The sequence below is a fragment of the Hordeum vulgare genome, chromosome 7H, assembly GCF_904849725.1.
Source record: "Hordeum vulgare subsp. vulgare chromosome 7H, MorexV3_pseudomolecules_assembly, whole genome shotgun sequence".
Lineage (NCBI taxonomy): Eukaryota > Viridiplantae > Streptophyta > Magnoliopsida > Poales > Poaceae > Hordeum > Hordeum vulgare.
The window spans coordinates 93,923,044-93,941,089 of NC_058524.1; the positions used below are offsets into that span (position 1 = coordinate 93,923,044).

Consider the following 18,046-nt stretch of genomic DNA (forward strand, 5'->3'; position numbering starts at 1 on the left):
TGTTTTATTATTAGTAGCAAAAATTGCCCGTGCGTTGCAACGGGTAAAACAAATCCTTACATACATGGTGTTCTATTTGTATTGCATTTTTTCTATACGCCCACAATATCCACCTATTAACAACAAACGTGATCAATCCTAATCGTCCACGTCGTCTCTAGTAGAAACAGTGATCCATCTTCAATTTCGACACTATAGGCAATGTTTTGAATTTTGATTTGATTTTTTGTGGGAACATACATTTATGTTGTGTCAATGCACTAATTTTTTGTTTGAATTTTTCTGAACATTTTAGAATGTGCAACGGGATCCGGTGCACCAGATACATCCCCATATCTGTTTTTCATGTAGAATCATAAAATGTATAGTTCTCCTTGGCCTGGTCTAAAAGATTCAGTGATTGAAAATACTTGAAATAGACTGATCTTTTCGTGTTTCAGATTACAATTGCTTCACATATAATACCAAATTACATTTTATGTGCTTCCCGCCAAGTCATATGTGTGTACTTGGCCGATTTAAAAAACGAACAAAAAAGTGAGATATGCCGGACTCATATCTGGATCTTAGGTGTATGTAGAAGTTTGGTACCCCAACCAATGCGCCACTCCCACGTTCGTTGCAATTTAACGGATCGCTTATGAATAAACCAATCACACCAACCAGTGCGACACTCCCACGTTCGTTGCAATTTAACGGATCGCTTATTAATAAACCAATCACGGTGCAGCGCCTATTGGACATGTATAGGCTGCATGTTTCATAATATGCCAGCCAGAGCCTTTTCTATTTCCTTGAAAATGTCTATTGTGTAAAAAAGTATGTATAGGCAGCATGCTCCATAATATGCCGGCCACAGCCTTTTTATTCCCTTGAAAATGTCTATTGTGTAAAAAAAAGTGTTAACTACTTTGAAACGGTTAACATGATTAACTATTTTTGTAATATATGAATATTTTAAAAAGTATTTAATCTGCCAAAAAAGTATAGAGAAGTTAAACAAAGAATCCGGACCGAATTACTACACTGTGTGAAACATGTACTCGTTAGAAAAGGAAAAAAGTTGTAATATATGAATATTTTGAAAAGTATTTAATCTACCAAAAAAGTGTAGAGAAGTTAAATAAAGAATCCGGACCAAATTATTACACTGTGTGAAACATGTACTCGTTAGAAAAAGGAAAAAAGCATAGAAAAGTAAAAAAAAAAGGAAAAAAGCTTAGAAAAGTTTAAAAAAAAGGAGCAAAGGGATTCAAACCTGGGTCTTCAGGTTAGAAGAGTAAGGCTCACTCCATCCCGCTAGTGTTCAACAGTTGATATAGAATGGCATAGGTCTCTATAAGGAATACGCGTCGCGTGGTGACTCAAGAAAAACTGAATCATTTTTGACTTACGGGTGGCATGGTGGGTAATTTATGCCAACTTCAGGGATATTTTCGATGACGGACGACCAGAAATCCTATTTGCTTTATTGTTATTAGGGAGAGATAGAGAAAGATTAGGGGAGATATAAGGGAATTTAGATCACTATCTATTGTTGCTGGATCGGAGGTGGTAGGAGTTTTCTGTTGCATGGATGGCACGGTTGAAGATCGTAACATAAGTCACCTTTGACGGTCGGGAAAACGGTGGTTTTTTCTGCGTTTTCAAACGGCTGACGCCTGGCAATCACCCCAAAACATTTTTGTATGCGAGGAGGATCACCTGCCGCCGGCTGACATCCGCCGCATCAGTAAACGGCCAGGTTAGGCCAACTCCTCAGCTTGCCACCGAATTAAGTTTGCTCAAAGTTCCCCTCCCCACGCATCTCAGGTAGGTAGGTGCATCCATCCCCAACTCCCCGGCCGGGCCGCACACCCCCGTCTATATATATATATGTAAATCCAGTCCATTCCTGATTAACCAGGACTTGATTAGTAGAGTAAGAGGCCGGCAATAGTACGTGCTTGCAGATCGAGATGGGTTGTGAGAGGAAGCCGCCGCTGGCCATTGCTCTGACGCTGGCCCTGCTCCTGGGCCTTGCCCACGGCGACGTGGTGCAGTTCATCTTCGGCGACTCGCTGTCGGACGTGGGCAACAACAACTATCTGACCAAGAGCCTCGCGCGCGCGGCGCTGCCGTGGTACGGCATCGACTTCGGCAGCGGCATGCCCAACGGCAGGTTCTGCAACGGCCGCACCGTCGCTGACATCATCGGCGACAAGATGGGCCTCCCGCGGCCGCCGGCGTTCCTGGACCCGTCGGTTGACGAGACTGTCATCTCCAAGAGCGGCCTCAACTATGCGTCCGGCGGCGGCGGCATCCTCAACGAGACCTCGTCCCTCTTCGTAAGACACCCATCCATCACTTCGCCAACTTCTCCTTCGCCGGAGTATCATGACAGAACGCGTGGGTTTGATGATTCGAGACCCGTGGCGAATGCATGCATTGCAGATACAGAGGTTCTCACTGTACAAGCAGATCGAGCTGTTCCAGGGGACGCAGGCGTTCATGCGGGAGAAGATAGGGCAGGCGGCGGCAGACAAGCTGTTCGGCGAGGCCTACTACGTGGTGGCCATGGGCGCCAACGACTTCATCAACAACTACCTGCTGCCGGTCTACTCCGACTCGTGGACCTACAACGGCGACACCTTCGTCAAGTACATGGTCACCACCCTGGAGGCGCAGCTGAGGCTCCTCCACGGGCTGGGCGCGCGGAGGGTCACCTTCTTCGGGCTGGGGCCAATGGGCTGCATCCCACTGCAGCGGCTCCTGCAGAGGTCGTCCACGGCGTGCCAGGAGTCTACCAACAAGCTCGCCCTCAGCTTCAACAAGCAGGCCGGCGCCGTGATCAAGGAGCTGTCCGCGTCCTTGCCCAACGCGACGTTCCAGTTCGGGGACGTGTACGACTACTTCCAGGACATCATCGACCGGCCCTACATGCACGGCTTCAACAACTCCCACGCGCCATGCTGCACGCTCGGCAAGGTGAGGCCGACGCTCACCTGCACCCCGCTTTCCACGCTCTGCAAGGACCGCAGCAAGTACGTGTTCTGGGATGAGTACCACCCCACGGACAGGGCCAACGAGCTCATCGCGCTCGAGACGCTCAAGCGCCTCAACATCACAGTCGTTGCCAACAGCACCTCCAGCTAGCCTGCCACGGACGCCGCTCATCGAAATGTATACGCTTTGACATGGTCTTCCTGAATTATGTGTGCTTGCTTCGACTGTAACCAAATTAGGATGATATATACTGTCCACATAACGGCATGGAGAATAGATGCATGTAGGGGCCCTGGATATGATTTTTTTTGTGTGTCTGAGAGAACAGCAAGCCAGGATCATGCATCTATCTTATAAGAGACGACTATATCACGGATATTTTTCATTTCCTTTTAAAAATAGTGGTTTCCTAAGCCTCTCCATCCACTGATGCGCAACCCTTTTTTATTATGACAGTTTTAAAATCTGGTACAATAGAGAGAAAGGCGATAAGATCTTTGCAAAACAAGATTACATAATTTATGCGTCGTTTGAGACTTAACTAAGTTTCAGTCAAGTGATAAAACATATAAAAATATATATATTTTTACGAATCCCATGCAAGATCAAAGGAATATAGTATAAAGGCATAACAAAGTCTCAGTCGAGTGAGACTTAAAAAAACTGTTGCAAGGTTATCATCTAAATCTGCTGAACGAAATTAGTAGGACCGTCTCCAGACAGCTGCCACCAGATAGGACCGGACAAAAAACTCATAGCTCGCGAGTTTGATGAACGCTCTGTAGGTCGACACGTTAAAGTCATAGCTCGCTTCTTCATGAAGAGATTTAACAGCTTGTTAAACTGTACGAGCGTGCTAACAAGTTTCATAGTTTCTTGTAAAGTGACAACGTTTTCTCACATCCCAGACCATCTATCTTTACCTATTAATAAAGCACATATTGCTTCTGTTGTAACTCATTAAAATTGCCTTCAAAATTGTCTAATATTACCTACCAATGCCACCGATAAATTATAGAAAACGTTTTGCAGGAATCCTGGCATGGGCCGGCCAAAACATAGGACCAGCTATACTATGGTCTGCTCGTTGGAAAATAAACAGCACGTCCATTTGGGCTAGCCCATGGGCGGGGGCCTGTTTTTTAGTTTTTTAATTATTATTTATTTGTTCCTTTTTATTTTTTCTAATTCCAATGAATAAATAAAAACTTTCGCAATTCAAAAAATTATATTTACATAAATGTTTGATAAAACATAAAATGTTTGCGAAGTCAAAAATTGTTCGGGATTTTTGTAAAACTGTTTGCATATAGTTTTTTTTGTAATTTTGGAGAAAACATTCGTGAATCAAAAAAGTCCATCATTTTGAGCAATTTCTTTAATGCAATTAAAAAAATGTTTGCTAATTCAAAAATTGAATTATTCGCCAATTCACAAGAAAATACTTGAAAACAGTTCGTAAGGGATTTTTGTAAAAATGTTTGCATATTAAAAAAATCGTAATTTTGGAGAAAACATTCGTGAATAAAAAAAAAGTCCATCATTTTGAGCAATTCCTTTAATGCAATTAAAAAAATGTTTGATAATTCAAAAATTTAATTATTCGCCAATTCGCAAGAAAATACTTGAAAACAGTTCGTAATATAAAATATTGTTTCGAATTAAAAAAATGTTTATAAATAGTAAAAAAATCTTAATTTTAAAAATGTTCCCAAATTTGGAAAATTGTTCCTGAATGATTGAATGTATGCAGTTAAATACTAATGCTTCTGAGTCTTTCTGATTATATACCTGAGTGAATTTTGTAGAATTAATTGTGAGGGTGGATCGGAATATTATAGTATATTTTAAAAAATGTTTCTTGAAATTCAGAATAATTCTTCGAGTTACGAAGTTTTTGACAACCATGATATTTTATAAAAAATATGAACATTGTTTCAAGTTGTGAATTGTGAATAAAATTAAAGGAAGAAATATTTTCCTGCATTTATGAACAAATTTTTGAAATCATGCGATGAGATATGAACATAATATGGTCATCGCCTTTGAAGATGATGGTTTTTTTCTTCCGTTGCAACGCACGGGCCCTTTTGCTATTCCATCTAATCGACCGAACTCAATATGTAGGGGACAATAACTAGCGTACCTTCTCATGTAGTCAAATTTTTTCCTTCATAAAAAGCACATCATAGATTAAGCAAAAGGGGGCCGATTAATAAATGAGTACTCACTTGCTCTACGAAGCGGACAGCTTAGTAAGCTATCAACAAAATATTGCAATCAATGACAAAAAAGTACTTACGAGTAGGGATGGAAACTGGGTCCCATTTAATCCCATTTAAACCCACTTATTATCTAGTATTTTAAAATTTTGTTTTTTAAGGAAAATGAACTATGAAGCTAGAAAAAGCTAAATAAATGGGACTTGTGACTATCACTTATTTGCCATTTACATCCCTACTTATGAGCACTCACGAGATTTGAAGGTTCAAAGGAACAGAACCAATCAAAGTTTTTTCTCATCAAGCTTAAGAAACTTAACAAATTAAGGCTTAAAGAGCACGAGCTTAACGAGCCAAGTAGCTCGTTAAGCCACCCCTACCACTAAAGTTCAGAACGTCTTAGTAGTCTCGGCAGATTGAAACAAGGGCCACATACGGATCCAGTGAGAAGCCTCTTGTGGATGATCTTGTAATTGTTGGATTTTTGGCTCATTGTACGGGAATGTGCTACACAATGAAAAAATACGTGCACAAATTAGTACCAGGAACACTATATGAATACAAGTACCGATCATCTCACTAATAATCCACCAACGAAATTCAAGAAGAAGAGTTGGTGAGTCTCGCTGATTGCAACAGCTAGGTTATACCAACGATATGCGAGAATTTCTTCTCGATGATCCGCCAATCTAATGTCGAAGTGTATGTTACCTTTGAGGTATCCACACATACAAATCTAGAGCTATTGTGGCGCTCTATGGACTAATACAAAGAACTACATATAAAATTAGAGGGAGAAGGGCAACCTAGTGGTGTACCGGCCGAGCGCTGCTTGATGTCTCATATGTCTCCAACGTATCTATAATTTCTTATTATCCATGTTGTTATATTATTATTTTTAGATGTTTTACAATCATTTTATAGCAATTTTATATCATTTTTTGGGACTAACATATTGACATAGTGCCCAATGTCATTTACTGTTTTTGCTTGTTTTTTACTTCACAGAAAATCAATATCAGATGAAGTCCAAATGCCACGAAACTTTCTGTACATTTTTTTGAACGTGAAGGAAACGTGAGAACCAAGGAAGCTCACCAAGGGGGCCCAGGTGGCCCACTAGGCACCAGGGCGCGCCCTGGTGGGTAGTGGGGGGCCTCGGGCACCTCCTCCACCGCCTTTTGACACCATAAATACCCAAATATTTCAGAAACCCTACAGCAGTCGACGAAAAATCTTTTAGCCGCCAGAAGTTCCAGAAGCCACGAGATCCAATCTAGATCCCTTTCCGGCACCCTGTCGGAGGGGAACACGATCACGGAGGGGTTTATCATCCTCATTGGTGCTCCTCCGATGATGTGTGAGTATTTCATATCAGACCTACGGGTCCATCGGCAGTAGCTAGATGGCCTTCTCTCTCATTTTGCTTCTCAGTACAATGGTCTCTTGGAGATCTATTTGATGTAACTCTTTCTTCTGCGGTGTGTTTGTTGGGATCCGGTGAACTGTGAGTTTATCATAAGATCTATGAAATTATATCCATTTTTAATAATTATAGCTTCGTATTTCTTCTCTGATATTTGGATTTTGTTTGGCGAACTTGATCTTTTTATCTTGCAATGAGAAGATGTGCTTTGTGGTGGGTTCGATCTTGCGGTGCTCAATCTTGGTGACACAAGGAGACATGACACACATGTATCGTTGCTATTAAGGATAAAATGATGGGGTATGTTCCTATATGAATAGATCTTTTCTACATCATGTCATCTTTTTTAAAGCATTACTCCATTTTCCATGAACTTAATACACTAGATGCATGCTGGATAGCGGTCGATGCGTGGAGTAATAGTAGTAGATGCACGCAGGAGTCGTTCTACTTGTCTTGGGCATCATGCCTATATACATGATCATTGTCTTGGATATCATCATAATTATTCGCTCTTCTATCAATTTCCCAACAGTAATTTGTTTACCAACCGTATGCTATTTTTTCGGGAGGAGCCACTAGTGAAACCTACAACACACGGATCTATTTGTCATCATCTATTTGCAAGATCTATTTTGCTATTTGCGTTTCCAATTTATTTTCTCTTTTATTTTCAGATCTATATTATCAAAAACCCAAAAATACCTTGATGCGTTGTACTTGTCGTTATTTTATTGCATCTATGAATCTATCTAGTTACAGTTTTATCTTACCCGCGAGGGATTGACAACCCCTACACACGTTGGGTTGCGAGCATTTGTTGTTTGTGTGCAGGTACTACTTACATAGTCTTGTGGATCTTCCTACTGGTTTGATACCTTGGTTCCAAACTGATGGAATTCTTGTCGTTACTATGCTACATCACCCTTTACACTTGAAGGAAAAAACCAACGCATTAGCAACACCAAGCAATACCGGCGTGCGGGTGGAGCGACTGCATGGAGACTATTGTCAGGCCAACGCGGTGATGCCCGCCATTGGCCCGAGCCAATTCAAACACCGCGGTGACTTCAATGAGCGGCGCCTTCTGGACCTGGTGTCGTTCATTCTTCCACTTCCTTCCGAGGAGTTAGGTCATACTTGTGATCTGCGTTGGGTTTTCCATGAAGATGAACGGGTGATGCAGCACAATATAGGCAAGTATGTCCCTCAGTAGAGAACCAAGGTTTATGAATCCATCAGGAGTAACAACACACTCCCCGTCTTCAGCGACTGCACACAAAAAAGCAAAGACTTGCACCCAACACGGGCAAGAGGGTTGCCAATCCCCTTGGACTCATTATTTGCAAGCAAGTAAAGTGTGTAGATGAAAGTTGATAATTGCAAAGGAAATGAAAAGTAAATAAAAGTAGCAAGGAAATTGTAATGTTTGTAAACTTATAAGTGCATAGACCCGGGAGCCGTAATTTCCTCTAATGGCATCTCCCATGTAGTAGGCATACGGTGGGTAAACAAATTACTGTTGGGCAATTGATAGAAATGCCTATAGTTATTTGATATTCACGGAAATGATCATATATATAGGCATCATGTCCAGAAGCAAATAGGTTGATCCTGCCTGCACCTATTACTATTACTCCACCTGTCGACCACTATCTAGCATGAATCTAGAGTATTAAGTAAAATAGAGTAATGCTTGGAGAACAATGACATGTCGTACACAAAGACAACTCAATCAATATGAATTAACCCCATCGTTTTATCATTAGTGGCAACAATATAAACACTCATCTTGTCCCTTTCTGTCGATGGGATATACAGAAACTAGTCAGATTAAACCCACTACAACACACCCCTCTCACTAAAGAAATATCAATCTAGTTGGCCAAACTATTTCAATAGACCGGAGAGATTTATGAAGCTATCATAATCATGCAAATAAGAATCATAATTAGAATTCAAAGAAGAATTAAATCTTTAACATGCATAATCTGAACATAAACCCACAATTCATCGGATCCCAACAAACGCATCGCACAATAGGATTACATCGGATAGATCAAAGCAAAGATCTGATGATCATTGTATTAAAGATCAAGAGAGGGAGAGAGAGAGATAGCCATCTAGGTACTAGCTATGGACCTGTAGGTCTGTGGTAAACTACTTACACATCAACATCAAAGTAGCAAGGTTGGTGTAGAGGTCCTCCGTGATCGACCTCCCTCCGACACGGCACCAGAAAAGGGCTCTAGATGGCCTCATGACATAAGAGAGGCGTGCAGCTGCGGTTTCATGTTGCTCCTTAGGGTTTGGAGGGATATTTGTGAATTTATAGGACGAATAGGGATGCTAGGGAGCGCCAGGGGGACCCACCACACAACAGGGCGCAACCACCCCCTGGGCGCGCCTTGATATGTGGTGGGCCCCTCGTGTGGCCTCCGGTCTTATTTTGGTTCAGAAAAAATCATAAAAAAGTTTTGGGGCAACTAGACTCACTACAAGGAATATGTTAATTTGTGTCCCTCCATATTGGTCCGTGAAAGGTCGTTATGTTTCATTTTTGACCTTTTTGTGATAAAAAACAGTTGGTCAAAAGTTGGCCATCTTTAATGAAACTTAACGACCTTGTTTGTGAAATGACCGTAGAAGGTTACAACCAAAATAAAAGGTCGTACGCTCTACGACCAATTGTTTTGGTCACTAGCAGTCTGCCCACGCCGCGTTGGATCCAATGTGGCAAGCTGACGTGGCAAAATCGCGGCCAATTGAATTGGTCGTTGATAAGAATCAACCCAGTCCAATTCGGTATCTATATGGGCCAAGCCCATTAATTCAACCCACTTATATAAAAAAATCATGTCAATTTTGGTCAGCAACATGGGCCTTGCCCAAGAATTCGGCCTTTTTTTGATAGACTGACGTTTTCATTTCCTGTACTATGGAATTTGAAATTTCATTTCTTGTCGGGCCTCGGCCTTTTTACAGTCCAGTTTTTTGGCCTCGGGCTTTTACAAACCTGTTTTTTGGGCCTCGGGCATGGCCTTTTAAATTAGGAGTCATCACTCTTCAGTTTTGTATATGCTTCATTTTTAGTCAGTATCCAATTCAAACAGAGGCTAAAAATGCAGAATATTTCTCAATACATCCAAACTTGATACATTACAGTAAACCTGGGAGTACACCGGGTCGGGACAGGCTTTGGGCCGGGCTTGGGAAAGCCCAAACCAAAAATCTCACGCCCGAGCCCGGCCCGACCCGACCAAAAAATCCAAATATCAGGCCTGAGCCTAGCCCGAACAAACTAAAAAGGGGATTTCTGAGCCGGGCCGGGCCGAGCTGGGCCTCCGTGTAAAATGGCGATTTGTGCAAGCCCGAGCCCGACCCGAACTGCTGCCCGGGCTTGAAAGCCCGGCCTGAACCCGACCCGAACTGCAAGCCTGCTCTGGCCCGACCCAGGTTTTTTGGGTCGGGCTCACGCCAGGTCACCGGGCCGGGCTGCCCATGCCCAGATTTACATTACATTAATACATAGTATCCGGTTTTCCAATACACAAAAATATCAAAAGATAACAAGCTCCAATTAGCTACTCTTTGCTTGGTGCAAGTTCCAACTTCTTCATCGTGCAGCTAGTTCGACTAGTCAACACTTCACCGAACGAAGGACAACAACTATAGGTTATAAACAGAATAGTTAGGAACATAATTAATACAAAACATTTTGCATTTGGTGCGAAAATGGTTAGAACAGAGAGGAGCTTCAGTAGCAGAGCAAACCAAATCGAACATAGACCGACATTTGGAGATGGATATTTTTGTTTGACTCATTTACTATTGCTACTCATTTACTGCTGCTACCTTTAATTCTAAGGACTACATATTATGTATCCACCAGTAGTGTATACCTAACGATCTTCTATAGAAAATTAAGATGACTTATACTACTAGTGGTGGTGCTAAAGGTAATTAACTTTATACACTTCAATATCTTAGGTATTCGCTATCCTCCTGCCAAGGCGGCTTCCAAAAAACTAGTCAGATCGATCATGCAAGGACCCTTGCTAGTATGAACCACCCAAAAGATTGAAAAATAGAAGGGATCACATGAGAGCAAGAAAATTCCAATTGCGGTTATTTTCCTATCTGATAAATTTGTGGTTGTTTTCATCCAAACACAAGCTAAAGGGTTGAACAAATCTCATGCATCTCTAGAACAACAAAATGCCTTATTAGCCTTCATCAACTTTCAATCTATCATGATATATACCTATTGAATATAAGACAGAGCTTCAGAGAGACAAAAAGCTCATGTGTGTGTGTTGTGTTCTTCAAAGAGAAGGTTCAGAGAAGAAACCTTGTGTGTGTGTGTTGCGTACGTGTTCTTGTGGAGACCAAGAATTGGAGGCTAGCTCGCATGTTAGGTTGGTTCTTTGACACACACCTCCTTCTGCGAGATCTAGGCATGTCCTAGAACGCAGCAAAACACGACAAATCAAAGCAACGCACACTGCGGTGAGTGTTCATCCAAGTCAAATTACCATCAAAATAAGTATAAAGATAAAGCAAAGCAAGAAATAACTAACTATAACCCCTAAGATGCAAAACAAGAAGTAGGATGATAAATGAAGAGTCTCAAGCTCAAACGGCAAAACAAGACCTGAACCAATTGTGCCTCCTACAAGATCCTAGTGCATGTACTAGTTACTTATAGGCCTCACAAAGTATAGTACATAATTTTGGATCATGTGACTCACTATACCCAAGGTTAATTGAGGTGGCAAGAGAGTCAAGAGGCTAGCTAATTTACAACCCAAAACTGTTTGCATCCATGATTCCCGCAACTAGCCAGGGACTTGTGTCCTGGATTTCAGCTCTGTAAGCAAAACCTCACTGAATCACATAAAATGTTGTCCCTAGTAAGCCTCTAGTTGACTAGCTCGTTGATCAAAGATGGTTAAGGTTTCCTATCCATAGACAAGTGTTGTCACTTGATAACGGGATCACATCATTAGGAGAATGATGTGATGGACAAGACCCAAATTATGAACATATCATATGATCGTGTCAGTTTATTGCTACTGTTTTCTGCATGTCAATGTATTTGTTCCTATGACCATGAGATCATGCAACTCCCGGACACTGGAAGAATACCTTGTGTGTATCAAACGTCGCAACGTAACTGGGTGACTATAAAGGTGCTCTACAGGTATCTCCGAAGGTATCTGTTGGGTTGGCATTGATCAAGACTGGGATTTGTCACTCCGTGTGACGGAGAGGTATCTCGGGGCCCAATCAGTAATACAGCACCACAATAAGCCTTATAAGCAATGTGACTAAAGAGTTAGTCGTGGGATCTTGTATTATGGAACGAGTAAAGAGACTTGCCGGTAACGAGATTGAACTAGGTATGGAGATACCGACGATTGAATCCCGGGCAAGTAACATAGTGATACGTCTCCATCGTATCTACTTTTCCAAACTCTTTTGCCCTTGTTTTGGACTCTAATTTGCATGATTTGAATGGAACTAACCTGGACTAATGTTGTTTTCAGCAGGATTGCCATGGTGTTGTTTTTGCGCAGAAATAAAAGTTCTCGGAATGACCTGAAATTTACGAGGATTTTTTGTGGAATATATAAAAAATACTAGCGCAAGAATCAACCGGAGGCGTTGCTACTGCGACAACAGACCTTCCCTCGTAACAGCGCGAGGAATCATGCTGTTGCGGCTAAACCTATAGGGACTTCCTTGGCAAATATGCAAAGAATTTCCCCGCGGCCTTGGAGCCTTGCGTTGGTGTTCCCTTGAAGAGGAAAGGGTGATGTAGCACAGCGGCGGTAAGTATTTCCCTCAGTTTTGAGAACCAAGGTATCAATCCAGCAGGAGGAGAACGTCAAGTCACAAGTATCTACACAAACACAAAGAGCTTGCACCCAACGCTATGAAGGGGTTCTCAATCCCTTATAGATTGTTTGCAAAGTGAGAACTGAAAGCAAAGAGTAAACGAAGCAAAGTAAAAGTGAAAGTGGAAACGATAGTTGTGAATAGACCCGGGGGCCGTAGTGTTCACTAGTGGCTTCTCTCATGAAAGCAAGTAGACGGCGGGTGAACGAATTACTGTCGAGCAATTGATAGAACCACGCAAAGTCGTGACGTTATCTAAGGCAATGATTATATCTATAGGCATCACGTCCAAAACAAGTAGACCGATACTTTCTGCATCTACTACTATTACTCCACACGTCGACCGCTATCCAGCATGCATCTAGTGTATTAAGTCCAAAAGAACAGAGTAATGCCTTAAGCAAGATGACATGATGTAGATGGACAATCTCATATCTACGATAAAAGCCCATCTTGTTATCCTTGATGGCAACAACACGATGCGTGCCTTGCTGCCCCTTCTCTCACTGGGAAAGGTCACCACACGGTATGAACCCAAAACCAAGCACTTCTCCCATTGCAAGAATCATAGATCTAGTTGGCCAAACAAAACCCAAGACTCGGAGAGACTTACAAGGATATCAAATCATGCATATAAGAAATCAACAAAGACTCAAATATAATTCATAGATAATCTGATCACAAATCCACAATTCATCGGATCTCGACAAACACAACGCCAAAGAGGATTACATCGGATAGATCTCCATGAAGATCATGGAGAACTTTGTATTGAAGATCCAAGAGAGAGAAGAAGCCATCTAGTTACTAACTATGGACCCGTAGGTCTAAAGTAGACTACACACGAGTCATTGGAGAGGCGATGATGTTGATGTACAAGCCCTCCAACTCCAAAGTCCCCTCCGGCAGGGCACCGAGAAGGGTCTCCAGATGAGATCTCGCGGAAACGGAAGCTTACGGCGGCGGAAAAGTGTTTTCGTGGATGCCCTGATTTTTTCTGGATTTTTAGGGAATTTATAGGCCAAAGAGCTAGGGCAGGGGAGCGACAGGGAGGCCACAAGCTTTGTTGCCGCGAGCTCCCCTGGCCACGACAACAGGGCTTGTGGGCTTCCTGTGGGCCCCCTGCCTTGGCCCTCAAGTCTCCCGATCTTCTTCCGTTCTCAAAAAATTTATTTCGGGGATTTTATTCCGTTTGGACTCCGTTCCAAAATCAGATCTGAAAAGAGTCAAAAATACAGAAAAACCAGGAACTGGCACTTGGCACTGGATTAATAAGTTAGTCCCAAAAAAGAATATAAAAGGTAAACAAAACATCCAAAGTTGACAAGATAACAACGTGAAACCATCAAAAATTATAGATATGTTTGAGACGTATCAGGCGTGGAGCGGGGAGCCCACAAGTCCAGGAGGCGCGGCCCCCCTGGTCGCGCCTAGCAGGCTTGTGGGGCCCTCGGAGCTCCGTCGCCTCCAACTCCAGCTCTATTTAGTCCCTTTCGTCCGAAAAAAATCAAGGAGGAGAGTTCACCGCGTTTTACGATACGGAGGTGCCGCCACCACCTGTTCTTCCTCTGGAGCGCAGATCTGGAGTCCGTTCTAGGCTCTAGAGAGGGGAGATCATCGCCATCGTCATCACCAACCTTCCTTCATCACCAATTCCATGATGCTCTTCATCGTTCGTGAGTAATCTCATCGTAGGCTTGCTGGACGGTGATGGGTTGGATGAGATCTATCATGTAATCGAGTTAGTTTTGATGGGGATTGATCCCTAGTGTCCACTATGTTCTGAGATTGATGTTGCTACTACTTTGCCATGCTTAATGCTTGTCACTAGGGCCCGAGTGCCATGATTTCAGATCTGAACCTATTATGTTCTCGTGAATATATGTGTGTTCTTGATCCTATCTTGCAAGTTTTAGTCACCTACTATGTGTTATGACCCGGCAAACCGGAGTGACAATAGCCGAAACCACTCCTGGAGATGACCATAGTATTAGGACTTCGTGTTTTCACTAAGTGCTAATGCTTTGTTCCGGTTCTCTATTAAAAGGAGAACCTGAATATCCCGTAGTTTCCATTAGGACCCCGCTGCCACGGGAGGAATGGACAATAGATGTCATGCAAGTTCTTTTCCCTAAGCACGTATGACTATATATGGAATGCATGCCTAAATTACATTGACGAACTGGAGCTAGTTACATATCTCTCCGTGTTATAACTGTTGCATGATGAATGTCATCCGGCATAATTATCCATCACCGATCCAATGCCTACGAGTTTTTTCTACTGGTCCTTGCTACGTTACTTTGCCACTACTGATGTCACTGCTGCTACTGTTACTGTTACTGTTACCATTGCTACTATTGCTATCACACCACTTTGCTACTGATACTTTGTTGCAGATACTAAGTCTTTCAGGTGTGGTTGAATTGACAACTCAACTGCTAATACTCGAGAATATTCTTTGGCTTCCCCTTGTGTCGAATCAATTTGGGTTGAATACTCTACCCTCGAAAACTGTTGCGATCCCCTATAATTGTGGGTTATCAAGACTATTTTCTGGCGCCGTTGCCGGGGAGGCATAACTCTATTCTCTGAGTCACTTGGGATTTACGTCTGTTGATCACTATGAGGAATCCGAGAGATCCAAAAACTAAAGTCTTGCCCTCAACTACGAGGACAGGTAAGGAACTGCCATCTAGCTCTGCACTTGATTCACCTTCAGTTATGAGTAAGTTTGCGAGACCACCTCCTGCTAGAAATTCTGATATGTTGCCTGTGCTTGATGATGCTACTTCTGCTATCCATGATGCTTGTGATGATGCTTTGCTTGATACTGCTTTGCCACTAGGTGCATTCCTTGATGCACAAATTGCTAGAGTTGCTGCTGAATGCAATGATACTTCTGAAAATGCTGAGATTATTGAAGTAGAACCTGCTATTTCACCTCTTAGAACTAGCTCTACTAGATATGACTTGCCTGATATACCTGAGGTTTATGTTATGGAGAGAGAGATAGCTAAGGACTTTCTTGCTTGTTAGGATAGCTATGATCCTGAGAACTTATTGCGCAAGTGGAAAGCAAAATCTCTGAACGCTAGGATGAAATACGACCCTAAGTTTGCTACTTTGCCTATCTTTGTGACCGATAAGGATTATGAATTCTCTGTCGACCCTGAGTTAATCACCTTGGTCGAATCTGATCCTTTTCATGGTTATGAGTCTGAAACGGTTGTAGCACATCTTACTAAGCTGCACGATATAGCCACCCTATTCACGAGTGAGGAAAATATCCGCCACTACTATATCCTTAAGCTGTTTCCTTTCTCGCTAAATGATGATGCTAAGACTTGGTTCACTTCTCTTGCTCCTGGTTGTGTGCGTAGTCCCCAGGATATGATCTACTACTTCTTTGAGAAATATTTTCCTGCCCATAAGAAACAAGCTGCCTTGTAGGAAATATATAACTTTGTGCAAGTTGAAGAAGAGAGTCTCCCACAAGCTTGGGGGAGGCTCGTCCAGCTACAGAATGCTCTGCCTGATCACCCTCTTGAGAAGAATGAAATACTTGATATCTTCTATAATGGACTAACCAATGCTTCTAGGGACCACCTAGATAGTTGTGTTGGTTGTGTTTTCAGGGAAGGAACTATGGAACAAACTGAGATTCTATTGAATAATATCTTGTGCAATGAGAATGCTTGGACTATTCCCGAACCACCTCCGAAGCCAACTCCTAAGAAAGTAGGTATCCTATTCCTCAGTCCTGAATATATGCAAGAAGCTAAGAAATCTATGAAAGAGAAAGGCATTAAATCTGAAGATGTCAAAAATCTACCACCTATCGAAGAGATCCATGGTCTTGATAACCCGACACAGGTAGTAGAGGTAAATTCTCTTTGTAGATTCAATGAGAGTGATATTCCTTTTGATAAACCTGCTAGCTTATGCCTAGATGAATTTGATAACTTTGCTGCCAAACAACAAATTTTCAATGATTATGTTAGCAGACAATTGGAACAGAATGCTCGTATGCTTAGTCATTTAAGTACTTGTGTGGATAGAAACGTCAATGATATTAAGCTTTTGAGTAAACATGCCTCTATGGTCACTACTCACGTAGAACAAGTACTTAAGGCTCAAAATGACTTGCTCAATGAGTTGAATGACAAGTCTGTTAGAGTTATCACTAGAGGTGGTAGAATGACCCAGGAACCTTTGTATCCCGAGGGTCATCCTAAGAGAATTGAACAAGATTCTCAAGGAGTTAGCACCGAGGCACCTAGTCATCCTTGGAAGAAAAAGAAAGATGATAGGAACTTGCATGCTAGCAACCCCGTTGTTGTTACACCCGAGAATCCAAACGATGTCTCTATTTCTGATGCCGAAACACAATCTGGTGATGAACATGAGCCTAATGATAATATCGATAGCGATGTTCATGTAGATGCTCAACCTAGCAATTATAAGGATGTGGAGATTGAACCAGTTGATCTTGATAACCCACAACCTAAGAATAGGAGATACGATAAGAACGACTTCACTGCTAGGAAGCATGGTAAAGAAAGGGAACCATGGGTTCAGAAACCCATGCCCTTTCCTCCCAAACCATCCAAGTAAAAGGATGATGAGGATTTTGAGCGATTTGTTGAAATGATTAGACCTATCTTTCTGCAAATGCGTTTGACAGATATGCTCAAAATATCTCCTTATGCTAAGTACATGAAGGATATTGTGACTAATAAGAGGAGGATACCTGAGGTTGAGATTTCCACCATGCTTGCTAATTACACCTTCAAGGGTGGAACTCCTAAGAAACTAGGTGATCCCACAGTGCCCACTATACCTTGCTCCATTAAAGAAAACTGTGTTAGAGCTGCTCTATGCGACCTTGGAGCCGGTGTTAGTGTTATGCATCTCTCTCTTTATCGTAGACTTTAGTTGGATAAGTTGACACCCACTGAAATCTCCTTGCAAATGGCCGACAAATCAACTGCCTTCCCTATCGGCATTTGCGAGGATGTGCCTGTTGTGGTTGCTAACGTTACTATCTTAACAGACTTTGTTATTGTGGATATTCCCGAGGATGATACCATGGCGGTCATCCTTGGAAGACCCTTTTTAAACACTGCAGGGGCTGTTATTGATTGCAACAAAGGCAATGTCACTTTCCATGTCAATGGTAATGAGAATACGGAGCACTTTCCGAAGAAACAATATCGAGTACATTGCATCAATGCTATTGAAAAAACTTCATCGATTCTTATTGGGAACTTTGAATGCCCTATACCTACTTTTAAGATGAAGTATGATTTGCTTGTTGGGGATATGCACATGCCCATTGAGGTAACCTAGTGACTATTCGAAAATTCTCGTTTTTTATGCGATTTGAAAAAGTTAGTCAAGGAGACTTGATCAACCTCATTGACGGATTTCTTTTGATGACCATGAGATGGATGAATCTGAGAGTCACAACCCTCTGTTCCAAGCTTTTACTTTCGGTTGTTTAGAAGAA

At 42.1% G+C, this 18,046-nt stretch overlaps 1 protein-coding gene across 1 annotated transcript; it reads left to right on the forward strand.

The window, feature by feature from the left end:
• The first annotated feature begins 1,896 nt into the window (after positions 1–1,896).
• LOC123409744 (GDSL esterase/lipase At1g74460-like) lies at positions 1,897–3,398 on the forward strand. Its single transcript, XM_045102606.1, has 2 exons — positions 1,897–2,327; positions 2,434–3,398. The coding sequence occupies exons 1-2, from the start codon at positions 1,959–1,961 to the stop codon at positions 3,133–3,135; spliced, it is 1,071 nt and encodes a 356-aa protein (XP_044958541.1). The 5' UTR covers positions 1,897–1,958; the 3' UTR covers positions 3,136–3,398.
• The last annotated feature ends 14,648 nt before the right edge of the window (positions 3,399–18,046 follow it).